Consider the following 27,405-nt stretch of genomic DNA (forward strand, 5'->3'; position numbering starts at 1 on the left):
TGTATTTGTACTTTATTACTTCCCAACACTGGCCACATTTTGCCGTTGTGTACATGCAATTGAGCACTGAATAAGAAAAAACATATTAGTTAAATGATCAACTTTCAGTTACCACAGCTACCACGGCACCGTTTACTCTACAGGTATATCTCGAAGACTTTATGAATACAATTACTTACTGTACACTTTCAAGTGACGAGTCATCCCAGCCTGGAGGGGGCGGCCATTTTGAGGAAAGACAAACATGAAGCACAAGAGAAGAAGGGCACAAGGCGGAAGTGAGTACATGTTTTTTGTGTCACTTTTTAAATACAGTGCTCTAAAGTAGAATTTTAACTATAGACTCGCCGTCTGTTAGCGTGGAATGGCTTGAGAACAACAAAATGGACCGCCACTTGACATTTTTAGGTAACACGCCAGATAAACGTGACGCTAATTTAGCTACCGCTGAGATGCGATAGAATTTATTGTAGTTAACTGTAATGACACGGCTGGGGGAAATAACCTCACAATTTCTTACAAACATGCCCAATTGTAACGGATATGTTTTAGACAATACGCTCACAGCCGTGTACATTAACTTACTTTGTCCACCGTAGACGTAGATAGTTTGCCGCGAACGGGACTGTCGTAAAGCGTTTGGCGTTACCTAGCAACCGACATATCATCTCCACTTTTCGTCAGTGAGGTCACAATTAAAAACGATTCATTAATTGGCTCAGAAAAGTATTTACAGTGCAATGGTTGGATAAAGGATGGATGGATGTTTTTTTTCTATAAAGAGTTATTGGCAAAGCTACCCAAAGATAGGTGTGCCAAGCTTGTGACATATTTAAAAAAAAAGGTTTTGAGACATCCACAAAGTTTTGAGCAAAGGCTGTGAATACGTATGTACAGTAAGTGTGAATATTTTGCATTTCATTTTGTACCAAATTTGTAAAAATGTCAAAGTAACTTTCTTTTTGGGGATGTTTAGGGAAAAAATCAATTGAATCCATTTTGGAATAAGGCTGTAATATAAATCGAAAATGATGGATGGATTGATCATATGTTTATTCTTGAGGTTATTGTTTCTAATAATGTTCATTGTTTAGCTCCATTAGAGGGAAAAAATATAAGAAACAGCTCTTAGTATGCAACTAAACTTGTGTTATACAATGTATTGTAATTTCATAATCTTGTGCCAGGCCCAGTATAGCGCAGCAATTTCGACCAGATGACATCCGTCCAGTCGCCACTACCACGGACAGAGCTCCTCGTCTACTGGCTATTGTCCTTTGGCTCTCATTTGTACTCTTTTTATGAACTTCACAGGTTCTCAAAAGGTAAAGAAATATTTGCAGTTGCCTTAGCTTGTTGGCAAAGTTTAGGAAATACAGCTGTTCTGGCCCTTGTGTTTCAGAGCATGAAGCAGGATTGGATAGAGAACGTCAACTGGAAAGAGGCCTTTTTAAGGGGTTCAAAAGGGTATGTTTTGAAAATGTTGACCATTACCTTGACATTTCTTTGACTTGCAGTGTCTGCTGTAACTGTGGTCGAGAGTAGTAACATTATGCATACAATCAATATAAAAACGTTTGAACATAAAACTTTTGTGATTTAAAAAATGAGACCAAGATAAATAATTTTAAAACTTTTTCCAAAATGGATGTGACCCATCATCTGTGCAAAATAGTAAGAAAACGTTTCCGACCGACTTTCTTTCCAAGGCTACATTAAAAGGTGTATATTTTCTTGTGTTTTGTTCAGGATGCGTCAGACTTTGAGTGGACCTTTTGGACCGAGTGGGCTAAGAAATCCTTGCTATGGACTCTGATTGGACATGCTGTCATATCTAGATTGTGCAGCATCTTTTACCCACAGGTTTGAATCAACCCATATTACACAAAACCTCTCATGAGTAATTAAAGACGACATAATAAGTGACGTTTTAATAGTTTGTCGACAAATTGGGTCTCTGGAGTACCGTTCCACCCACCAATTGTGACATTACGTAATTAAGTCAATCTTTTGTGAGGTGCAGATTTCTGAAAATGTGTATCTAAGAATGTATGTAAATTTTTCTAATTGATGTAAAAGTACCAAACCAAAAAAAGTAATCTTTATTATTTTTTTTAAATTAGCACTGGATTTTTTACTTTATTAAAACACATACACTAATGACATAATATGTAAAGAACAGAATATTTTTTTCCATATTTTCGCTTCAATTAAATGGAAATCCTTTTGGTGTGAAAATTGTGCCAATTGTTATTAACATACATGGGGTTTAAATTGTGTGTGTGCGGAGGGGGGGGGTGCATGTAATATGTCAATTTAAGTCATTTTTTTCTACCTTGTGTCAACAGTTTCGGGTTGCGGCGCTCACAGTTTATGGCCTCTCTGCAGCCTGCGCTGTGTTGGGCCTCAGAGGAGTGGCCGTGTTACTTCTCCATGTGGCTTTGTCTTTCTCTGTGGCACAGCTCAGAAGGCCTGCTCTGTGTTGGACCTGCAACCTCCTGCTCCTCTGCACTCTTCATGTGCGACCACTTCAAGACATTCAGGTGGGGTTACCTCCTAAATGCCGACACAAACAAGTAGTATAATTAAAATAATCCAGGCATGGTGCTTTTAATGACTATATTGATATTTAACATCCACTGCAGATGCTGATTGTGAAACTATAATTAATGGACACAAGAGGGTGCAAGAGGCCAAGGCGAAATCTTCTTGTTGTCTTTTTCATTGATTTGAATAATATTTTTGGAATTAAAAAAGTCAAAATAATCTCTTTTTTTTCTGTATTTATTTTTTTATTTTAAATAATAAGTTTGCATTTAAGAATTCAATAATGCATTCAATGCTACAATATAATTAGATGCATTTCAACAAAACATAAATGTTCAAATTACAGAGAAATTATAACCATTAATATCAATGTATAGTTTATTTATATACACTACCATTCAGAAGAAACTGAATCAGAAAATTTTAGGGTCGCTTAGAAAAAATGAAAAGCTCAAGCAAGATAACATAAAATTAATTAGAAATACAGTCTAGACATTGTCAATAGGGTAAAACAAAATATGTTTTTTTTGTCAAAATTAAATACGTATTTAACTTTTACTTTTGAATGGTGTATATATAAAACACTCTTGCCAGCCCTGACCTCAAACCTTTGAACAGTCATGTACAGAGATGTACAATATTATCGTTATGCCTGTTGTAAAAACTGAAATTACATGCAATGTATTATTTTTGCCATCCTGTGCCTTGCAAAAATAAACGGGATCATAATAACAAACAGTGCTGTAAAATAGTAGCTTTTTTTAATTGAGACTTGAGGAAATAGTTCTGTCCCATCTGTAACACTCCAACATATTTCACACAAGAATGTCCCCAACTTTACATGATGTAAATGACAGAAAGCAGATCTTTCCAAACTTTTCCCCTATATTTCCCGCAGAGAGGTTGGTACGAGCATGAGGAGGAATACTACCTGCTGCTCTTCAGCGTGGCCGTAGGCACTCTTCGGCTCATCAGCTTCAGTTTGGAGCACTGCGGGCGCCGCGCGATCCATGACGCCGCCCTCCTGCAGCTCTGCTGGCTGTTGTCGTACACTTTCTACCATCCCTTCTTCTACAACGGACCTATCATCACGTTTAACGACTACGTGGAGCAGGTGAGCAAGAGAAAGTGTTTTGCCTGCAAGAATTTGACACAAAGTGATGTGAAGGAATATGAAGGTCCCCAACTGACCTCCGGTAATAGTCTTTGTTTCCACAGAGCAGAGGGAATATATTTTTTTTATGTGTTGCTGCTCCTTGTTTTTTAAAGTAGCTGTTGTTTGAAGATTTATAATTACCTTAACATCTATGTTAACTTGTTCGCCAGACTATGGCATTTCTCATTGTTTGTTAAACATTAAGCTAGTCAACTTCGGTCAGGTGAAATTATCCTATTGTTAAATTCTCCTTTGTTTTATGTGTCTATTTTACAGTAATCGGGCACCAAGGAATACAGTCAAACCACTCATATTAATGGTTCAGCATTCATTAATTAATCATTTATTCACTCTTCACTTGGCCATCTTGTGGCATTTGGTGTTAAGGAACTACTGCATGTTGAAACAAGTTGAGGAACTTCATTTAGACAAAAGTAAAGCTTTTCTGCCATCTTGTGCCATCCATACACAATGATTAACTTTTTCAGGAAGGGTGTCAATTACAGTAGGTTTTTTTCCCACTATTTGTGGCAGGGCTCTGTCCCAAAAACTTTACTTCAAAGTGTGTTTTCAAGTTTAAATGTGTTAAAAACATGTGGAATTTATCCCCCACAATAAACAGGGGTTCAATGTCTAAGGAAGCAATTGAGGAAGATGTATGATTTTTTTTTTTGTTGCTGTGATGTGTTCGCTTCATGGATGTTGAGGTGTCGCCTTGCAGATGCAGAAGCCCGCAGAGGAGAGCGACCAGCACAAACCAGGAGCTCATTATTTGATGCTTCGTTCGGCACGGATCCTGATGTGGTGGTGCATCGCCGAGTATATGATTCACTTCATGTACATGCACACCATCCAGTCCAACGAGACCTATCTGGAAATTCTGCCACCGTGGGCCTTAGGTAAGTGCACAGATTCTTACTTGAGCACAGGCACGGCTCCAGGATTTTTTTCTCTCTTTTCTCAGTGCTAAAAGAAGACTTGACCGATACGGAGGGAGGATGATAAAATGATTTCTAAATATATTTTGAAATACCAAATGAAATGCTGGAAGGGTTTAACTGGAGCTATATAGATTTTTGACGGGGCTAGAGGATGCTCTAGAGGATGTATCACCATCCCTTCTTGAGAATGTTTTTTTTTAGATCTTCCTCTTTACAAAGGAAGTTAATGACATGCAAGGTTAAGAAATAAAAACAGTAACAGACTTGCTCTCACTGACCTTGTTCCATTATTCAGATGTGATGATTTGCATTTTAATTAGGCTTACAGTTTAGATGTTGACTTTGTCTATCGAGTGTTTTTCTTATTTGTATTGAATTTTTTCATACATAAAGTTTATAACATTCTAGCTTTTTTTTTTCAAATAGAAAGGCATTGCTTGCTTTAAAAACAATTGTAAATCTATTAGTTCATGAATTATAGACCGGTAATCAAATGTATTTTGTCACGGTAGTCTCAGTGCTAAAATTTAATTTGAAAAAAATGGTGTACATTTTTTATAATAAAAGGCAATCTTTTCGAATTGAAAAATTAAATATATTTTATACCACGGGAATGAAAAGTGGCATTCTTTGCATTTTGTCATAGTAGGTTTAGTGTTGCTGGAGTCATTTTCATTGACATTATAATCATATGAATATATTGCTAACTATTGATTGCTTTGTTGGGCAGGTGGTCTAGCTCTCGCCCTGGTGCAGTTCTTCTTCGTTAAGTATCTGGTCCTGTTCGGTCTTCCATCCATGTTGGCCACGTTGGACCAGCTGGTCCCTCCTGGTCTACCTCGCTGCGTCAGCATCATGTACAGCTTCACCGGCATGTGGCGGTAAGTTGTATCCACTTAGCGGCCCCCACATTCCTTGTGAAGCATGCGTGCTATATATCCTTGAGGAGAAAAGACTTGCGTTTAATGTCAAGTGCTTTCTAAAGTGTGTCTGCGCTTTGGCAATCACGGCCCTTGCGCTGAATCATCTCGCCCACCATTACTTGCAATCACCACACCGGGTCACCTCCACATGACATCTGTGGATCTCAAGGACTCATCTTACATTTTATTTATTTATTTATTTATTTATTTTTAATGGAGCTAAAGAGTGAGAGGTTAATGTAGCAGAACACACACATGCACACACACAGCAATCAATTTCATAAATGATCTTTATTGCCGATATTGCGCATGTCAGAGAAGTACCTATTTGCAAGCTACCTTTACGAGCCTTGCAAGACAATGCTGACTTTACACTGTAGGGGGCGCTGTTGATCAAGGTGTCACGCAGAAACGAAGGTCCTTACTTTGCAAAAGGGAATTGTGAGGTTACATCAACATTTCCAGACATTGGCAGACAGTTCTAAAAAAAGAGACTTAACAAAAATTACAACAGTGGTCCTAATGTGAGCAACATCCCTATTTTGAGCACAGTGGAGGGAAGCGAGCCATGAAGACCTACGCATATCAACAGTTTTATACAGGCTACTGTACGTAATGGGTGTATAATAAGTCATGACTGTATCATTATAAATCACCGTCAGTAATATTATACTTCCCACATATCTGTATGTTTGAGAGTCCTGACTAGGAACGTCTAATACTCGGAGGTTTTTTAAGTGTCAAGGTTTAATTTTTATAACCGTTCATAATCTCGTTTAAAATGTGCTTTTTCTAAATACATTATAAAGAACATAGGCGAAGTTACGGTTAGCATGTTGGCTTCGCCCTCGGCAAGCATTCCAGTTTCTCATGTGACTTGACGAACATTATTTGTTGGTGGCAGTAAACGGTTATATTCCAGTTGATAAACATAAATGACCACGGCAGTGAATGAGCTGACCTAAGAAGCATGTTTTTGGAATGAGGGCGGAAGCCTCCCATTGTGCCGCCGACTGAATGTTAGTTAACAAAGTATAACGTGGACTGTTTATAAATGTTCACAGAATGTGCTGAGATACAAGACATGAAAGCAGACTCGGGTATATCACTGGCCACCCATTTTATATGCAAGACATTTTTAGACACGGCCGGCTGTAACGCTGAGATGGACGGCTGCGTTTGTGCGCATCTCTCTATAGACAAGTTGGCCCAATAGTGCTGAGCCATGACGCACGCCAATCCCGCGTGCGCTGAGCTGGCCCATGTCGACCAGTATTGAAGGAATGCATAAAGCTGTCAGCCGACGTCATGGACAAAACAGGCGGCGTTTTATGGCTGCAACAACTCTGGAAGACATGCTTCTTCTAATCTTCTTAATGACGAAAGAGAGCGGGAGGGAGAGCGCGTCTGGCATACAAATGGTACTCTCCTCAACATGCCTGCGTTTATTTAGTATAAAGCATAATGAAGCCAGTGGAGCTCAGGTGTTCCTGGCTCATGGTATTATCATGTAAATGTGTGAATCCAATTAACGTTCTCCCCATCTCTCGCTCTGTCTCTCCACTCTCATAGGCATTTTGACAAGGGCCTGTATCGATGGCTCCTCAGGTAAGAGGCCCTTCATAAGTTGTGCACACATTGCGTCTTATCTTGTCTCGCTCTCTGTTTTTTCTGTTTATGAATACATTCATTCATTCACACAAATATCTGTGTGTCTGTTGAGCCATCTGACTTTCTATATTTCTTATATTTTCTATATTTCTGTTGATCATTTGTCTTTCTGTCTCTTACTGTCTGTCTTTCAATGTATGTATGTGTGTAGCTCGCTAGCTAGCTAGCTAGCAAGCTAGAATCGTTGGTCCATCCGTCCTCCAGTTCATATCTGTCTAAACATCGATCTATCCTTCTACATTCTAGAAGAAAGGAAAATGTCTTCTCAGTGAAATATATACAGCACAGTTAATTTAATATCATTACATAAATACACGATACACAAATCCATTATTTTTATAAGGTAAGGGTACATGCTGCTAGTTGATTTCAGCAATAGCTATAAAATGCCACCAGGTGACAGTCTTGCACTACAAACACATTCATGCCCACTACCCAAAATGTCAAGTGAGTAGTTTTACTTTTTTGTTGTTGTTGTTTTGCCCATCTATCTGTCTGCATTGTATTTATTCCCTACTGCACATGTTCATTCTGGCATCTTAGTGAACTCGTCAATATGTAACTGTATAAAAACCTTTTAAAAAAAAAAAGTCGGCGGCTGGCCAGGGGGTCCCATTTTGCAGCTGCTTTGCACAGTTGGTCATAAATAGACAAGGACGCTGCATTTGCATGGAGGCTTTCTCATGATTATGAGCTTGCATGTTGTCGTTGTTGGCGAATAATAGCAAGTGCGTGTCTGTTGTTGTATTTCCACCCGCAGAACCCTGGAGAAATGCATCCTTTGTTGAATATGTGCATATGGAGCAGCCAGCGCCGTTTGCCGGCATATGCCTTGGACGGCTCGCGTTTTTATTATTAGCGTGCCTGCCTCCTAATGAATCAAACCCCACTGAATGTGCTGCGGCCTGTCGGGAGTTTGCGATCCGCTCGGTGGAGGCACGTTGCTCCGTGAAGTCGTAGATGCCGCCGTGCCACGCTTGTCTGAGAACACGCTCCCTTGCCTCTTTTTGTTTCTTTTTTTTTTTTTTTTTTTTCTTAAATCAGGATGCTACTAATCAGTACTAATTAGTGAAGGTGTCTGCTTTGTTTTGACATGCCTAAATCCATCCATTTTCTCAAGTATTTCTGTTCATTGCGTTAGGATCGCAGGAAAGCTGGAGACAAAACTTCTTAACTTTTAGCGAGAGAAATGGGTTAGACCATGGATGGGTTGCCAGCCAATCACAGATTGTATATAGATGAACAAGCATTAACACCTAAGAACAATTTAGAGTGTTCGGGGGACCTTACATTTCTTGCATGTTTTTTGGAATGTGGGAGGAAGCAGGTGTAGCAAAAGAAAACCCACGCAGTCATGAGGAGAACATACAAACTCCACACAAGAAGGCTGCAGCCGAGATTAGAACCCTCAACCTCAGAACTCATGAAACAGATGTGGTAACCACTTAGAATGAATTTATTCAGATTTTATTTTACGTTAGGGATAAAAGGAAGTTCTGAACGTTACAATTAATACAATATGCCCATGGTGTTTTTTCGGTTTTCCGGACTGACATGGTTTTTATGTGGTTGCTAGGTTTCCCCAATTTATCGGACAGATTAATTTATTTTTGCTACCTCCGTTTCTTGGTGTCTTCCACTAACAAATTGCAAAACCCTCTTTTAAAAATGGGATAACAGCTGCCGGGATGTTTCATGGGCAAAACCACGGAAATTGCAGATGTTGTTTGCTTTGCTTAAAGATGTTAGTAACATTTAATGGATTGTGTACTCTTCTAGTTTCAAAGTGAACTAACATTAATAACTATAGCTCATCTTAAGAGAACATGTGAGCCATGATTGGTCATTACCTGAGCCCTGAGCAACAGTGATGTCATTTTCAGTCGACAGCAAGTGATAAAATGGCCGCCCTCCGAGATGGCTAAAACGGGTACATTTTGCTGCTTGAACGCAATATTAATCAGAATGCCGCATTTAGACCAGTGGAGTTGCATAGTACATATTATTCTAAGGAAAGTTTTCGGTTTGACATCCCCTTTAAACACCAATGTGGGATAAGCCTTATGAATAATATATCAGGAATAGCTAAGATAATATGAGTTATAACTAATCAAAAGCAAACACTTCTGACTACATTGTGTCTTTTCTTCAGTTTTATTCAGTATGACGTCTGGTGGATTAGACTGTTGAAGTGGCTTCAATTAGTAAAGGATTTAAATTGCAAATGAAAGTTTCTATTTCAGCCCGTGTCCATTGGAAACTGACACGCCCCCCGATGGCCTTATCCTTAATGGCATCTCCAGCAATTATACAACCATAGATGAAAAAACGACAAGCGGCACACAATGCGCCGCTCGTCCCGCTCCTCGTCAAAAGTGATTTTAAACAGCCTTTAATGCGGCGGCGAGATTGCGCCCAAACAGTCCGAGGAGGATGGCGTGGGTGTGAAACCATGACTCACCGATACCTGTCTCCCCTGGCTGCTAAGTGGCTCCTTCTTTCTCATTCCATTACCTGCTGCAGGTACAGCTATGGAGCCAGCTGGAGGGTCCTTGACGGCTGCTAAATTAGAGTTTTTGCAGCTGAAGTGCATATGAAAAGGAGCGTTTGATCCCAAATCCGTGCAAATGCGCATCTTAGATGAACAAGCTGAGCATTTACATTCTCATTTACGTAAAGAGAGTGAGAAAATCCATATTACACTTGTCAATCTATATTCAACCATCTGCTTATAGTGGTCGCATTCTATGTAGTAAAGGTACAACACTGCCCTTCTGTCTGCTGGTTGCCATCCATCTGCTTACACACCTGCTGTCACTTGCCAATGCGGCCAAGCTGGCCCTTCTTTTCAAAGCTCCCGAAAACCTGGCTCATCTTTCAGGAACTTTTGATTAACCGCGGGGTAGCTGAAATAATGAGTCTGCGGCAGCACCGGAAAGGCAGAGAGCCCCTTTCACACGGAGAGCCTGCTGAATTGACGCATCAGTAACAGAAAAGCATATATTAATCCACCTTTGACCGAGGCGAAACGGCATATTGGCATGGATGGGAATCGAAAACCTGTTCTTTTTGAGAACTGGTTCTCAGTAATTTGATTCAAATTTGAAGAATTGTTTGCCTGCCTCACAATTCTGCTTATTGATTCCAGTTCTGTTGCAAATGAGTGATGATTTCACATACGAGAAGTGGGTTTTTATGGGGGGTTTTGAACTTTTCCAACAGAGTGCTTCTGCCTTAAGGACCAAATTTGAGTATGTTTTATGCGAAAAAGACGATACACTTACAGAGTTTCAATATCCCAAAACATCTCTACACCCAGCATCCAATTAATTTGCGAAAGTGTTTTTGCTACTTGGCGTGGGTGAGTCTCATCCAGGTAAAAACAAGAGTGGAGCTAACTTCTATGCATCATCTACTTTACATGTTGAAATTAACAGTATTCCAGGTCCGTCCTACTGTGTATGCCCTAGCGTCATGTTAACCGCCTTTCACCATATGAATAATCGCCATTTCCAGGAAACAAATTTTAAATGACGATGACTGCCACTAATGCTAGCTCAGTGGCTGGCTGTTACACTGGCTTGGAGGCTACGGTGGTACACTATCGCGTACGGTATGCAAAATCTGCATTATGGTTTTTGGTCTCTTGACATACTTCGAAAAGTACATACCAGTAAGCCGCCAACTTTACTTTTTTTTCCCCCCGAAAGATCCATTACAGCATACTGGATATGCTGTATCTTCGGTCCAAAGTTGACGATATCAAATAGTTTTTATTGACATCTGATGGTTTTGGCACCTGGTATCCTTCACTTATAGCTGCCTGGTGATTATAAACATAGAATTGTTTCCAGTAACTTGGAATAGAATGCATGGGAATAACTGTGGAAATAATGGATGACAAATGGTTTCACTAAATTATCAGAAGTTAATAGTTAATCAACTTGAGGTGTTGAGGTAGATCTCTTCAGCATACTTCCTTGACACCAATTACTGCTACTTAAATTGGGGAATGTCAAACATTCAAAAATACACAGTACAGTAGAATTTTGCCTACCAACTTCATCTGATTATTGACAGCTGAAAACGTGTAAAAATGAATCACATGCAGTTGTGCTCATAAGTTCACATACCCGAGGGGTATGAGCACAACTGTATATATCACCATTCACCACTAGCTGGCAGACATACTGTTGTGCTCATAAGTTTACATACCTGTAGGGTATCATATCCGTATCACCTGTATCATATCCGAGACACCAGTAGACTTTGAACCTTGTCTGCCAAGAGCATTTGGTGATGGAAGATGTTTGTGTGAATCACAGGGGGAAAAAAAAACCCCAATTCATTCCATCCGGTGGCATCATTAATAACACCGGGGCCACAATTGTTATTCTGGGGAGCATCTATTATTTTTGTTGTTGTTGTTTCTCCAGGCATCAGAGCTACCTTTATCTGATTAAAAATCTATGAACATGACATGACGCATGGTGAGGGCGGACATTTTTAACCCCACTTTGTTTCACATCCGCACTAGTCATTAGCTACGTACTGAGAAATGCTAATTAAATCGTCTCTGTGTTTGTTTGTTTTTTACGCATATAATTGCCTATTTAAATCATTCCTTTCCCGCTCATGTTGCAGATACATCTACGTGCCTCTGGGAGGTTCACATCACGGAGTGACGTACAAAATGTTATCCACAGCGCTGGCGTTTGGCTTCGTCTGCCTTTGGCACGGTGGCCATGACTACCTTCAGTACTGGGCCCTGATGAATTGGCTGGGCGTTCTGGTGGAAACCGGCCTGAAGGCTCTCCTTGGCTCAGCGCTCGTTCGCTCCTTTTTTGTAAGTTGCAGACACTCCGCACACATACTGTGTCTACAAATATGGCAGGAGCATAGACCTACTCCAAGGCTTTTAGCCATTCCTTTTTCTACGATGTTGCTGTGTTAATGCAGTGGACTCTCGGAAGTAAAATGATAAGGAATTTGACCAAGAATTTGGGGTGAGATTTACATCTTGTAAACAAAATGGGGGGTCTACCAGCATTCCAAAACATATTTTGTGTGGAAAATCGCGTAGCATGTTAACTGAAAACAAAAAAAAAATGTCGAGTGCAATCTGGATCAGATCCACATTACAAAGTCTAGGCTGATGTATCTTTAAGTTGTACAAAAACAAACAAACCATGGTGGAGTTTTTTACAAGGATGTCTAGATGTCCTACATGTCCCCTTAATTGCCTGTTTGCTTAAAAGGGTTGGTTCATGATCAAATCTTTCAAAGCTAAAAAAGGGGCGAAGGGGGTACTATAATTTGATTGAATAAAAAGCAAATGCTTTGAGTACATAACACACATTGGTTGGATGCTGTCACATCTAATTGCTGTGTGCAGTCAGAGTGAGTAAAAGTGTGTTTGTAATACATTAGCAGCAACGGGGCACCATCTTCTCTTCGCTCTCGGGAGAAGCTTGGCCTCCTCAAAGCGGTAATAAGGTCCGACTGTGCCGCTGCGCTGTCGCTCGACACACTTTTGTTATTGGCGCTCCGTGGCGTCTCCGTCACAGCATTTGTGCCGCTTCTCATGGCTGGCACGTCACTTATTTGTGCACTGATTTCCCAGGAGCGGCATTCCTCTGCGGCAACGAGGAGGCGCTGCGCCGCGCTGCTCTGCTCCTTCTCCACGGCCATGCTCATCCTCTCTAATCTGTTCTTCCTCGGGGGGATTCACGTCGGCAGGATCTTCTGGAAGCGCGTCTTCCTGCAAGGTAACGCCGGCCTTCCGTGCCGACACGCCATTGCCTTGGTGTCGTATTAAAAAAAAAGTGGTGTAATGCCTCAGTGTTCAACATTAATGGCGGCCCGACGGCCTGTGGGCCACTGTAGCAACCCAGCAGAAACCAGATGTTGTGATGACGCAAGAAAAAAATGCGACGGGCACATGCTTGGCTTGACAGCATGAATTGGGGTAAACCTCATGTCGCTAGCTTCGGCTAGCCCGATCACCGCTAGCAACAAGGACAATGAATACGTGGACAACAACTGTGCGCTAACGAAAACTTTATTCGTCATAGGAATTTCAAGACATTGCGCACCAACACCAAGACACGTTACATACACAATTACATACAATTTTAACGTCTTGATTTTTGTGAGGTTAGTAAACAGTAGCCATGAATGCAATTGAAGATGCTGAATATGAAATAATCACTAAAATTTAACTGATTCACTGCCAGACATTTTCAGACCATCAAACAGAAATACAAAATGAGAACACTCGCAAGCAGCCGCTGCAGGCCACAACGCAAGCCCAAACGCTCACATGCAGACAAACCAACCCAACTCCAGCTCTTGACGTCACTCACTAGACCACGCCCCTTAAAGAAACACATCCAACACACAAATATTAGAGTGAGTACAGCAATAACATAACTTCTTTAGATTTCATTTTTAGGACGCTTAAGAAAAAAAATGTTTTAGAACAGATTATGGCGTTTGAATTAATTTCACGACAGATTATTTGTTTTTGGGGAAAAAACGCACAACAAATGTGCATGTGCATGCACATGCCGCAAAAAACTCTAAGATCCACTAACAACCCAAGCTAAACTTATCTCCTCCTCGACATAGAAAGATTTTGTCTCTTAGTGGAAATGTGTCACTTCAACAGACTTTGGCTGTACCTTGTAATCGTTTTATAACGTTATAGGAAGAGCATGAAAATTGCGAGTAGGTTGGGGGGGGGGTTTCACTCTCGTGGCATTTCAGCCAGTTGGAAAGGCTTTTGTCAGGTATTTTTGTTCCTGCAGATCCGCCTCCACTTAGAGATGCTGCTGTTCCACAGTGTGCATTTGGCTGCGTTTTTTGCGCCTCCCAAATAGAGGGACATCTGCTTGAAGCCCGGCTCATTTGCTCGCCAAAGTCACAGCGTCATCAGTCTTCATCCAGCAGAGAGCTCTCTTCATCGCCGCCGTTATCCTTCAACTCATTACTGGCGCGTGGACCCAGAGCCACCTTTCTTTCTGTTAGGAATATCCACTCTTCTTTTTTCGGGCCTCTACGGGATCATGCCATGCGGTTCCAGGCAGGGAGCTTCCACTCGGTTGAGAAACGCTTTGATAGCTGCGCACAGTTGTTTTCAGCTGTGAGTCAATTAAAAAAACTTTTCAACTGTTTGTTTCACCATCACGAAGCACCTTTTTAATATTCCACCAAATAGCATTTTGTTCAATACAGTACATGCAGCTTTTTATTACCTTAATTTACAAACTAAAGTATTGGTATACTGTACCTTGCTTGTTAACCTTACCGAATTCGGTGTATGCACCTCAGTTTAAAAATATGACTGCTCTGGTGAAATGAATTCACATTTATGTTGTTTATTTTTCCCCAATGTCATGAAAAAATTAAAATGTAATTACCAAACTGGTGCATGTAAGGTAAGGCAGCTCTAGGCAGCTATATATAGTGCATTTCATTCACAAGATTACTCAACGTGCTTCACATAATTAAAAGTATGAACATTTAAAAGATTTACAAACAAAAGAATGAAATGCATTTAAAAGTAATGTGAAGAAATTAAAAAAAAAAGCTTACTAAAATTACTAAAAGAACATACAGAACAAGAAAAACATTTGGGAAAAATTAATTTTAAAAATGCTATAAAAGAACTTAATTATAGGTACGGGGGGGGAAAATCTGTTTTTAACCTGGATTTAAAAGTAACATTGAGATGTGTGAGATTGAAAGACTCCCGGCGGTCTACTATAATATAATGATTACTTGTTTAAATAATTATTTTCCCCAAGTGTGATTTTAGGTTCCAAAAAGATGATTCCCAATGTCTGGTGCACACGTCCTTGGGGTGCATCAGATTAAAAGTATAATGGGGTCAAATTAACATTGTTGTAGTCCCCAAATGTTTTTTTCTTTTCACAAAATGAAAAAAATATATAGCCTATATGTGAGCACCCCTGGTATTTAAATGTCTTGCTTGGATGGAAAACCTAACTTAAAGAAGGGAAAAAATGTTTCCCAAAACTTTTGGCCATGAAGTCCAGTCCAAACATACTAGACTGTTATCTCCATAGATAAACAATAATAATAATTTATTATTATACCTATATCTTTATTCCAACACGATGAAGCAGAATTTTTCATTTTAGTGTTGTAGGAAACATTACAAAAAATATTTGAGAAGTGTTTTAATTGCTGTGGGGCAGCTGCAGGTGATTAAACCGTAATAACGCACTCACTCAGTTCCACATCTTGTAAAACCCCCCAAAAAGGCTTAAAAGGTTATTAGATTACAAGTATAGATGTCTTTAATATAGGTAATTGTGCTCCTTTCAAACCTGAGGCGAGACTAAATCCACGTGAGAGTTGCGTTAATTTCTCTGCTTATTATTGCTTTTCTCTTTAAGAAGGCGAACAATCTTGAAAATGTGTTACCTTGTACTTATAGTCGTAATTTGCACTCGACTGTATATTGTAGTAAATTGACCAATTGTGTGCTTGTAACTCTTGCCACCTGACTGGCCAGCCAATCAAATCAGCAGATTTGCGAGTGGGTGTTTACAAGTCTTCAAGGGCACCTTTTTGCGGGGGCCTCAACAAGCCCCAAATGCACCAATTGCTTGGAAATGTATATTTTAGGGATTCCCTTAAATAGTTCCTTTTTATTTATAATACAGATTTAATTTTATTTGAAACCACTGTCACATTATGTACAATTTGACCAGTGTAACGAAAAAACAGTTTAAACAGTTCTTAAAGGTTAAATGCAAATATATTGTACTAAAACGTTAAATATATCTGAAAACCGTATTTAGGCAGTGATTCTTTCACGTACAACTAGAGGGAGCTAGCATACCACTAGTTGTACTCGTTCCACACTCTGAGAATCAACGTTCTTTAGTGAAGTTGTCCAGCCACGATTAAAAAAAAAAAAAGAAAAAAAACTGTGTGTGAGAACCCGTTCATCACTGTTTTCAGCTTTAAATATTACTGTTATCATTATTAATAGTAGCTGTTGTGGCATGACTATTTTGTCCTTGTGTTGACAGACGAAATGTTGTTTCACTATGAAGGCCATAATTCACTCAGAAATGTTTCTCAGCTGACCTTCTTCATGCACACATAACTGTCGGCTGGCTGTAAATAAGTGACGAGGAACCTACAAAAAGAAACACTGTGTGTTTAAAAGTGCCATTTCTTGAGTGTGAATTATTCACGCCTGAGAACTAGAAACTCTGACTGGGACTCTCAGTTGGCCAAATGGTTCATTCCGCCGCTAATAATAGAAGGATACAAGAGGTTGTGTGCGTCGTTAAGACACAGTAGCGCTTCATCAACAGCAGATCAATGCTTTTAAATCAGGCCCAGCCACAGTGGGACGCACCTCTGACCTCGCTGCTCATGAGTGTAGTGTTGGCAGTCTAGCGAGCTACATCCCATAATAGTCACTTAAAACTGACACTTTTCATCGGGGGCTCTTGCTGTAACCATGTGGCATTGGAACAGTAAGTCACCACAGTAGTGACGGGGCCTATTGTTTACTTATTGTTTATTGTTTCTATTGTTTATACAAATGCATTTCTGTGAATAATATATACGCGGCGCTTAACGCATTTATTAGACCAGTCTCAAATGTTGTCGCCCTGGGAACCGCATTTTCCTATTGTGGGCATCGCGACCTACTTTTACAGAACGTGAAGTCACGGGTGCAGCGAGTGATAAGCAGTCTGCTCGTAGGCGTGGCCTAATTTTGCCAAAAATGGCGCTTGGTGGCTTTTGAGGTTGAACTTGTTGATTGGTCACTATCACACTAAATTGCGCAACCATGGCCACATAATTTCACAAATAGTTTGGCACTGATTTCTTTTTAGGAAAGTCTTTTGAGAATTATGCTCCGTGTGGAACCTTGGTATTGTACAGACTCGTACCGAAAATGAATACATTTTTATTACACTCCAATAGTAGCGTTTCTGACAGTTATTTGATTTTTTTTCCCCACAATAGTGCATTTGCAGAATTAATATGCAATTATTTTTTTAAGGTCCTTTTCCCATGTATTTTTTAACAAACACTAGCAGAATTCTACCAAACAAGTGTGTCTTGAACATAAGTCTACAAGTCATGAATCAGATTACAAGAATAACGGGGAAAAAAGAATCTGTTGATTTATCGCTGTTCTATGAAACAATGCTATGTAAACGTGGACTGCACTTCTTAAGCAATGAACTTATAAAGACACTATATAAAGAAGCAAAATATACATATATATTTTAAAAAGCCTACCAACCAACTGAAATGAAGCCATTTTTTTCCCAAAAATTGCAGCCTTTGTATTTTGAAAATTGCTTTCTACTACATTGCAATGTCGATTTGAATTAGCCTACGCTAATCGACATTTTCGCATAATCTACGATTGACTTAAATACTGCGCTGGGAATTTGTTTATGGAAAATGTATGTGCCTAGGCGCTGCTGTTTTGGTTACCAACAGTGTTCAAATGGGTTCAGGAGTTAATAATGTCTGTGTGTGAGCAATTGCGTTGATGAACCAACTTTAGTATCATTACTAGCTGGCAACTTATCATAATTTCTGATGGCAAGGTTAAAGGGAGGCCTTTATTTGATGGACTGGTTGAAAATGGTGGTCCTGTATTTCTCTGCCTCGGTCGTTATGGTGCCGTTGTACGTGCTGTCCTTCCAGTGAGTGGCCTGCGTGGCAGAAGTATTAATCAAGCGGCAGAAAGGGAAAAAGAAGCTGTGGCGCAATTAAGCAACCACTTGATTAAAGCCACAGGAGCAATCAGCGGAGGGAAATTGGATATTTATTGTCTTTGACCCATTGCGTTGTGTCGGTGGGTGGAAGCCTGCCAGCTCGTGGACCACAATCACAAGGCATTACTTTTGCGCGTGCCATTATACGCATGTTTGACACATGGCCTTGCCATTTAAGGCTAATGGGAAGTGGCCAGTGGTGTTGATTTGCTCAATGGCGCAGAGTACAAGGCTGTCTGGGGTAAGAAGTTAATTGAGGTGGGAGTAATATGATGAAAAAAAATGAATACAAATTTTAAAAATATGCGTATAATAATGACCTAATAATAAAATACGAATGGCCTAAAGAATGAATAGACAATATTTTTCTATTTACAATGGCCTGCTGTATGATTAATGTATAATTGTAATTAATGTTTAATTAAAAATGTATTCATATGAAATATAAATAATATATTTACATGAAACCTTATCCTTAATTAATATATAGTAACATTAAATTGCATGTATTATCATATATTATGTGTATTATAAATATGTGATTTTAATTAATAACTAAGTTATCATATATTGAATTTAAAAATAACTTCAAAATGAATTCTGTAGATCATAATGAATGAAATAAAATGGTATTGATTTGAAATAACTTAAAATAAAAATGACATAAGATACTTTTAATATTTGAAATTGTAATATTCTTCATACAACACAAATAATTTAAAACAAATCAATCACTATTCCTAATGTGCATGTGCTATAATATCATCTATCTTTAGACGCATTGTATTACAGCTTTACAGATGCCATATCTGCTTTGAAAGCAGCACGTGCTATGCTAATAGCTGTTTACCACAGATCTTTACCACAGATTTTAAAGGTCATAACCAATTAATCTTTATGTTCAGTGAAATATAAAGCATTTTATTGAAGAAGGCATATACTAGAGGTGTGGTTGTCAATGCAAGCACCATTTGAGCTTGTGTTGTTTTGAAACTTACATAGGTGTGAAGACAAAACGATGGGGCGTCTTAGCACCACAGCGGGGCTCCCTTTGAGGGTCACGCAGGGTCCAAACATTTGCAAAAGGCGTTGTTAAGTGTCAGCAAATGGAATCAAAAATCCAACAAGTATTGCGGCTGCAGGTGCACGTTCCTGGAGGGAAGCCAGCCAGCTCAGGAGAGGCTGCCGACAGCTGCCGTTACCTGTTCACGCCACTATAAATAGAACACAAACGCAACACGCGGGCTCATTAGCTGCATTGATGTTCAAAAGTCAAAAAGAGTTAAAGGCTCCTTTATGCTTCTCCTCGTACCAGGCTGGTCCACGGTGGCGCCGTCCATGCTGGCCTTCCTCTACTGCTTCGCCCAGGTGGGACTGGAGTGGACTCCTCACCCACCGTGAGTCACCTTGACTTTGCAACGCAGCAAAAAAAAAAGAGCAAAAATCATCTGCGCCAGAACCACACTCGGAACCTGGCACGCCGCCATGGAACCTGACTGAAATGCTGGCTGAAGTGAAACGGTAAGCAGGAACTTGCAGGGGGGATGTTTTTTTGGTAGAGGAAGTTCGCACCACACACACTCTAAGTGCATAGTGCACATCAAAATATGGAGGTACGTGAAATCACGTTATTTGAAAATACATGTCGTCACTGTGAAATCAAAAGCAAGTCTCTCCAAATCTTTTTGATTTTTATCTTCATACATACAGTACATGAGGATTTTTTTTTTTTTTTACAATTTCTGTTGTATCCTAAGATACCACAAAATGGCTCCAAAGACTTGTCTAAATAGGAAAGTAGTAATTGATGTCAAGGAAGTAAATTTACATAATGCATCTTGATTGAGAGACTGAGATCTTTGTACGTCAAGCGGGAGCAAAGTTAAGTCTGGGTTGTTAGCAAAAGTTATGGAAAGTCTTTTCTGTATGTGTATGGTTTTTGATCTGCTAAGTGGATATTTGAAAAGTGCAATTTTATGGAAACCAAATCATCTACTAGCCATTTCATTTCAAGGCTGTTGTTGAAAGATGAGTTTGAAATAATATGAACGTGTTTGAGGAGCAAAGTCGGCAGCTAGGAATATTTTGCGGGTGGCGTCAATTACTCACATTTTTTTACTCAATGTCTCCCCAATGAATAGTTTACTCAAAATGTAACGTGACGCAGTAAAAACGGAGAAAGGCTGCTGGTCTGTGGCGATGGCAGCGTTGTCTTAATGAGCGTCGTTATTGCCCCCCCACATGTAATTTGGCTGACGTTAATATCACGAGATGTATTACTGAAGAGTTCCAGCCCGGCAGCCGCCAGGCACTGTTTAATGGACGACATTTATCCTCTGGAACGCACACACTAATTGCTTTGGGAGGGTAGTTGAGCAAAGCAAAAATGTCCAACCAAAATCACACTCAAAATCAGCCATTTAGCTATGTTTGTCATTGTGGAAATAATCTACCTCCATGATTGTATGCCACGAATGTCGCACACAATCATCAACAGTGACCGTTCGGTCAACTCATAATAAAACTGATTTTTTTAGCATTCAGCTTTGGTGGAATCTCATTTTTGCAGTGGAGTCTTTCTGTTCTGGAAAAATATGCATCAACAATTGGAGCTGAAATCACATATCACATATGTGTACCATTGATGGTACAGAGGAAAATTATTACCAAAGCACACAAAATGGAAAATAGTGTTAAAGGCTGTGGCGGCTCAGTACACTACAATACAATACAAAAAGTTGGAGGTTTGCAAAAATTGGCAGACGGAGGATTTGCTGTGACAAAAACGAATTCTTCCCATTTTAGTGGCAACTACCTGTCTATCATACATGGTTACAATTAGGTTGAAATTGGATAACATTTCAAGGACATTTGTCTTGAAAGACCCCAAAAATGACCCTAAAATGGACACTTTAAACCAAAATGGACTTCTTGTGACTAGTCAATTTTTTTGCACAATTTAGTGTCACTCAACTATCTTGTAAATGTTGTTGAAATTAGGTAGCAAGTGCCAATGTGTGTTTGTCTTTGAAATACCTCCAGAAATAGCTGGAATAGGTGCTTTAAACCAAAATGTCTGACATCGTGTGTCCACGATTTTTTCAAGACTTTTTTCTAGGTCTCCTCATGATGCCTACCCAATTTCATTTCATTTTATTCAATGAAGCTGTCTTCATGGGACTGATTTTTATTTTATTTTTTTAAGAATTCCAGGGAGCGCTGCTGACACCATTTTTTGCGTTTATTCTTTGGACAATCTAACCACCTTTTTGGGGCCTCAACATGCCCAAAATACGCACCAAAACGCACCAAGTTTTAGCAATTCCCAACAGAAACCTCCACCCAAAACTCAAAATAGTGCGTTGTCCGTCAACACAAGTTTCACAAAATTGGATGGACACATAGCATAGCATAGCATTCAAATGTGATCATCTCGAGATTTCACCATGAATAAGGGTGAAGGGTGAAAAAAAGCCTGCTTTTTTTGAGTAGGTTGTCTCTGTCGTTTGTACTTTAACTCGACAGGGTAACAAAGTGAAAGTGAAGTGCTGTCAGGAGCTGGTTAAAAATGCTTTGTTGTAATCCAAAGGGACGAGTGGTTCCTTTAAGTTTCCATTAGTTGATGCGCGCCGTCGGGGATGATCGCGTCTGCGACACTGAGCCAGGATCAGTGTCCAATCCTCTTAAAAGGAGCAGCAAAGTGTGAGCTTTATCTCCGGTAAGGAGATCGTCGGGGAGAATGAAAAGCTGCTGAGTTACACTTTGGTGTCACACTGAGGGCTGCTGTGCTCACACAGACTGCAGTCAGCATCTATCCTGTCATTCATTTTGGGTCATTGGCCAGCTGACACAGACGCGTAACAAAGTACAAATACATTACTTCTTCTGATGACTTCTTACTTCAGGAGAATCATCTTATATACCGGTACTTGCCGATTTTTCAAATTTGGCAGGTCGTCAAATTTACAAAATATATTTTCACTTTACAAGCAGTTTCCATACACTTTAGAGTGTGTACTGTTTTACTTAACATGTTGAATCAGTTCTTACTACCTTTACCACTTGTTTTTTTTTTTTTACATATACGTATCCATACTCTTTTTACATCAGGATCTGTCCTTCTGTAGGGCCGCAACTAACAGTTACATATTTTTAAAAAATGTTTGGAATCAGTGATGCAAGTAAACTTTTTTTAGATTCATTTTTTTGTGCTGATTCAGATTCTGCCCTTATTTTTTCTCTTGCACATCAAGTTTTCACAACAACAATAATAATAATAATAATAATAATAATATAATTTAAATATAGTAATATATTTTGTGGTCTTTATGAAGTAAGGGTTAGATTCAGCAACAGGTGGAATTTTCTTCTGAAACGTTATAGTTATAAATTACAACGCACAGTAAAATCTGCATAACATAAGATTTTGTAGGTCGAATTTAAAAACAAAAAAATGAAAATCTCAAAAACCTGGAGTGCTAGAAAAAGCAGTAATTTTTTTATATTAGCGTCAAAAATACATTTAGCGTCACGAAGCCATCTCTGATTTATATATTGTTGCTGATCAGTGTTACTTTAATACAGTAATAGATTAATCTGTTGATTATTTTGTTTTATTATTAATTTCCAGCCTTGTTTTCAAAAACAGGACATTACTTCAAATGAAAAAAAAAGATTCAGTTAGTGGTTTGGGTTGTAACATGTCAGAAAATAGGCAAAATTGTTGATCATTGCTTTCCAAATTAAAAGCAGATGCTTTATTTTGATTCAACACAAAGATATTTAGGCTGCTTTCATGGGAGTCTACAGGAATCTGAGAATATTTACTGTTGAGAGGCTGAAATTCGGAGGATTTGTACAAGTGAACAAGTCAAAATATTTATCAGCTAATTTGATAATCCATTATTTGTTGATTAATCGTTGGACCGCTAACAGAGTGTGGGTACTGTTGTCACCTCTGCCGAAAAATACAAATACAGTGAAAATTAAAAAATGTCAGCGCAATTTGATTGGTGAGTTGTGTTCATGTGTCACTATGTGACATTCAGAGGTTGTACGTAATGAGATTAGCCACGTTAATCCACATTTTACACCCAGACGTAATCAATTCATTTCATATAGACATAATTAAATTCAGTATGTCCTGGATTAATGTTACAAGCATGGTATAAGCTTTTATAAAAATGAGCATTCAGAAAGGGCGAATAGAGTTCCTCGTTTGTGTGCTCCTGCATTATAAATTAAATGATTTATTTATCAGTTTATTGAGGGTATTTTCTTCATGTGACCACAAATGAGTTCCCGCCTCTGATGACAGGCCAGCTCTTTATTTTTAGTCAGTTGAATTTTTGATGGAAATAAGAGTAAAGAAGTAAAGCGTGTGTTTTTTTCCCCCTTTGCTGCATCCTTTCCTGATAAAAGACATGTCATGTAAAAAACATAAATTATCAATATGAATATAATGAATAATATAAGAGCGGCGCTTCTTCTTTGACACGGAAAAAGGACAAAGTGAGTGCAGAGTGCGCCGTGTTACCGCAGCAACTCTATGATATAAAATAAAAAACTGTATTGGTTTTAGGAAGAAAAATACTAATGGTAAATTACTGATTGATATGAATAAATACTAGATACATAAGATTAAATGAATAATTGCTGTTTGACTTCATGTTTTACATTATTGAAAGAACATTTTCTCTCTTTAGTTCAGTTTCTGCATGTGGTCTGTTTCACTCCTTTACTGGGCTTGAAATACTGTAAAAATACAATATTAATTGGTACTTAAAAGAGAGCACACACGTGAGTTTATTTGTTGACATGGTTTTTATTTAATTGGACAGTCGCTGCCTGAATAAAATACCATTCATTACAGTGACATTTTTATTTTTAATGATAAAATCCTCATAAAAAATAATTTGCATTTTCATATACAGTGGTTGTGAATATTTTGGGGAATTTAAAAAAAATACGCTGTGTGAGGATGACTTGCCGCATAATACATTTTTTTGGGTTGTTTTTTTTTCCCCCATCGGAAATTATTGTTAACCTGATTCCTTCTTCTCCAAAAAGAGGTCAAGTGCATTGCAAACATATTTGGTATTAACCTCAGGAATAATGCAACTTATCCCACAGGATTTTTTTTCTCAATAACGCCTGCATGCAAACCAGTGGCACAAAATATAAATATTTGATGTTCCTCCCCAAAAATGCACCTCCCCCACCTGACACTCTATAAGACCTTCCAACTTGGAACATTTGGACCTGCACTACGATTAATAGCGGAAATGATATATAATAATATATAAATCTGTCTAGTTATGCATGGTTCTCATGCTATGTGAAGGCGTGTTCTGTATGTAGTGCTTCAGTGGGAGTTGACCAACAAGGGATCTTGATGCCCACTCCTCGATTAGAACCGCATTCCATTTGTCATTAAGTATCCCCGCCCCCCGAAACTGTTCATCACAATGACTGCTGGTTGCCGTCAAGCCTGCCGCTATATAATTCGTAACCATCCTCAACGCCGCCGTAATAAAATGTGTACATCACCCGGGACGTAACTCTTGACTGTCCTCTTAAAAAGCAAACAACCTCGCTTAATCAAACCTGTCGAAGCACGTGTAGCGCCTTTTCGTATTGTTTGTAAACAATAGGTCCCATGGTACTTGCGGGAGGCAGAGTAATGATTGGCTGACCTGAACTGAAAATGATGACCAAAAGGTGTTGTGTTTGGGGTTGCGGCACCAGATACTGTCCGAACCAAGAGTATTGGGATGGCAAGGTCAATTCCTTTGTTTTATATCCCTTTTTTAAGACGTACTTAAAAAAAAAAGATCTAAATTAATCGAGGGGAATCTGTGGTTAAGGAGGGTCAATCGAGCGGCCAATTGCAAAGGGATTCTGAACTGGAAACCAATGCTCCATCATCAGGTGGACAACATTTTCTCACAGGTGTGTAAAAATGTTTGGTCGTGTTGTCTTTCTTTGAGTAATTTAGCAAATCTTAATGGCTAGCCTGCTAGTCAATTAATTAGCCAGTTCCTCAATGACTCAACTACATCGGAGTATCCACCACATCTACTTTTGAATAAATGTAAATTACGTCCGACGTTCTGTCTCCCTTCCAAGCAATTTACCTCAAAAAACATCTTTTCCACTGACACGATACACACTGAAACGACGGCGGCAGAGAAGAAGGCTAAAATCATCATTCGAGCCATTTACCCTGTTTTCGCAATTGCTCTACCTTGGTCAAATGTTGACTTTGTATGCCACCCGCTAGTTCATGTGACCTGGTGGTGTAAAGGTGTATACTTGATGTGACATGCAAGGAATCGTACAGCGTACAACGTTGGGTCATGCCATTTTACTTTGAAGCTCTCAAACATTTCGAGCGCCGTGCTTGGTATCTACACATAAAAGGCCGTTCGGGTTAACCTGTGCCAGGTTCCGCCTTGGCCTCTCGGCCGTGGCGTTCGCGTTCCTGCGATGGAGGCCTGGGTGTCTTTAAAAGACTATGCCCGGGTGCCTAATCTAAAAGGCGACCCCCCCCCCCCCACCCCCTCGCAGCCTCAGCTATCCCAGTAATACTGCGGCCATTACCGGATTGCAGCTGAGTCGAGAGTAAAATGTCCCTCTCGTGCTCAAGAGAAGATGTCCTCCTTGTCGGCTTCTGGCGAGGCGGGTCTGGAAATGTCAAAGAGACGTTGCGGCGGGGAGACTGTGGTGGGCGTCCTGGCTTTCAGGAGCTGAAGGGCTTCGGCGAGCTGCGCCTCCAGGCCCGACATTCGGACGTTGAGGCTCTTCAGGTCGTCCTTGAGCTCCAGCTTGAGTTCTTGAAGCGAGGCCTGGAGGGTCTGCTCGGGGATGGGGTAGAAGGAGCGACGGGTTTCGGGCGGCTGCACGGGACTCCGGTCCTGCGGCGTCAAGCGGAAGTCGCTGACTTTGTCGAGGCGCAGGTCGCTTTTGGTGATGCCGCTGTCGCACGAGTCCGTCTTTTTCAGGGACAACTGTGACTCGTGGCCCTTGGTCCGCTCCGGTAGTGTCTCCATGGATTCCGATTTGGACACCGTTTTCCAGTTGTCCGGCTTTGCCATGGACTCCTTGAAGCGCCCCCAGCCTTTGACCTTGCCCGGCTCGGCGGCCCGACCGCCCACCAAGGAGGCGGGAGGCGGCACCTGTAGCTTCACCTTGTCCGAAGGGGCGCAGCTGGGGGGCGTGTTCGACGACGCAGACGACGATGGCGTCGCCGGGCTTTCTGTCACCGTCACGATGCTGGTGGTGGTGATGATGGCGGTCTTGGGGACGTCCACGTAGAGCGGTCCCTTCTCGACGTCGTTGTCTTCGCTGGGTTTGTCCGTTGCCGTGCGAGCCTCCCGCTGCTGCCGGAAGCGCTGGAAGAGTTTGCGCACCGGATGGTCGGGCGGCAAGTTCAGCGGCGCCTCGTTTTTCCGCCTCTGCCGCTCCTCTTCCTCTCGTTTTACGTCGCTGATTTTTCTGAAGACCATCTAAAAGAGAGTTTAGCGTGCTAATGATTTGAGGTAATTTTCGGCACAGACACAAAACAAGGAAAGTTACAATATCACAGGTGTAATGTTAAAGCCTGCATGTATTCTTCTGTTTCTTTTTGAGAGGATTTATTCCATGTTATGCAGCCAAGGCAGGCTCACCCTTTCAGATAATTAGATGCATGACAGCATGATTTGAAATGTCAGGTGTGATGTATAAAATACATCTGCAGGCTGCAACCCTGAAAGAAATTAGTTTAACTCATTCACTGCCATTGACCAATTTATTTGTCTTTTCACAGTCCAGCCATTCAATCCCAGGTACTCATTCATATTTTTTTCAACTTTTTTCAAACGTTAGGGTAAAAGAGGGTCTGAAAATATCTGGCAGTGAATGAGTTAAAAACCAGTTCCCAAATGTCTCAGTTACATGTTAGTTACATCTGAAATCAGACAGTTTTGATTAGGTGGTCTATTCTCATTAATACTCGTTAATAAGAGACTAGGCATGGGCCGACATCAGCTTCTAATATTACAGGTCTGAAATTACCTTTTTTTTTTGTTTTTTTTTTAATATTTGGATATATAAAAACAGCATTTTCTTCCACTGAAGGCAATTTATTTTATTTCTCGGTACAGAAGAAAAGTGTACCAGGTTAAGTTTAAAAAAATCAATAAATGTTAACCTTCTTCAGTTTTAGTTATTCTTAATAAGCCACAGTGTCCCATCTCTGGTGAGCTATTTTTAGAACAGACCCTTGGGCTAAATCCTTGGGGCTAAATAGGACATACTGGCACTTTTTCATTTTATTTTTGAGGACAATGCACATTAATCAAAATCATCAGAAACATAGCAAAAAGGTATCCGTATTT

The 27,405-nt window shown here is 39.9% G+C and overlaps 3 protein-coding genes and 1 long non-coding RNA gene across 10 annotated transcripts in view; 2 read left to right on the top strand and 2 right to left on the bottom strand.

Annotated features, from left to right (window-relative positions):
- The window catches only part of LOC147139950 (uncharacterized), an 89,770-nt gene extending 89,109 nt beyond the window's left edge, over window positions 1-661 (bottom strand). For both annotated transcript variants that reach the window (XR_015088582.1, XR_015088583.1), the window contains exons 1-2: window positions 586-661; window positions 180-210 (exon numbers count right to left, since the gene is read on the bottom strand). This is a non-coding gene — a long non-coding RNA (uncharacterized LOC147139950). The remainder of the gene's footprint in view (window positions 1-179; window positions 211-585) is intronic.
- On the top strand, window positions 219-19,484 carry hhat (hedgehog acyltransferase). Of its 3 annotated transcripts, none has more exons than XM_086044612.1 (12): window positions 219-278; window positions 1,188-1,325; window positions 1,403-1,467; window positions 1,750-1,863; window positions 2,349-2,543; window positions 3,446-3,661; window positions 4,425-4,602; window positions 5,375-5,525; window positions 7,140-7,175; window positions 11,883-12,084; window positions 12,862-13,006; window positions 19,341-19,484. In XM_086044612.1, exons 2-12 carry the CDS (start codon window positions 1,217-1,219, stop codon window positions 19,424-19,426), a joined length of 1,497 nt encoding a protein of 498 aa, XP_085900738.1. In that variant the 5' UTR covers window positions 219-278; window positions 1,188-1,216; the 3' UTR covers window positions 19,427-19,484. The 3 variants fall into 3 exon arrangements, with proteins under 3 accessions (XP_085900738.1, XP_085900737.1, XP_085900739.1); XM_086044611.1 differs by having other exon boundaries at window positions 272-408; XM_086044613.1 differs by having other exon boundaries at window positions 272-408; window positions 2,463-2,543.
- LOC147139955 (cytochrome P450 3A30-like) overlaps window positions 19,406-27,405 on the top strand; it is a 68,471-nt gene continuing 60,471 nt past the window's right edge. Inside the window, exon 1 of the mRNA XM_086044615.1 lies at window positions 19,406-19,546. Coding sequence (XP_085900741.1) covers window positions 19,527-19,546 — 20 coding nt within the window. The 5' untranslated portion in view covers window positions 19,406-19,526. The remainder of the gene's footprint in view (window positions 19,547-27,405) is intronic.
- The window catches only part of kcnh1a (potassium voltage-gated channel, subfamily H (eag-related), member 1a), a 39,143-nt gene continuing 35,567 nt past the window's right edge, over window positions 23,830-27,405 (bottom strand). For all 4 annotated transcript variants that reach the window (XM_086044825.1, XM_086044823.1, XM_086044824.1 and 1 more), the window contains one exon: window positions 23,830-26,532. In XM_086044825.1, the coding sequence (XP_085900951.1) occupies window positions 25,669-26,532 (864 nt within the window). In that variant the 3' untranslated portion in view covers window positions 23,830-25,668. The remainder of the gene's footprint in view (window positions 26,533-27,405) is intronic.

Source organism: Filicampus tigris, chromosome 11 (genome assembly GCF_054856515.1).
Source record: "Filicampus tigris isolate MCC_2025a chromosome 11, RoL_Ftig_1.0, whole genome shotgun sequence".
Classification (NCBI taxonomy): Eukaryota; Metazoa; Chordata; class Actinopteri; order Syngnathiformes; family Syngnathidae; genus Filicampus; species Filicampus tigris.

What these genes read in the sequence shown, in the direction of transcription:
- hhat (XM_086044612.1), top strand. Translation starts at nt 1,217, where the DNA reads ATGACATCCGTCCAGTCGCCACTACCACGGACAGAGCTCCTCGTCTAC. An exon ending in TTAACGACTACGTGGAGCAG is followed by an intron (nt 3,662 to 4,424) that starts GTGAGCAAGAGA and finishes GTCGCCTTGCAG; the next exon opens with ATGCAGAAGCCCGCAGAGGA. An exon ending in TCTGCCACCGTGGGCCTTAG is followed by an intron (nt 4,603 to 5,374) that starts GTAAGTGCACAG and finishes TTTGTTGGGCAG; the next exon opens with GTGGTCTAGCTCTCGCCCTG.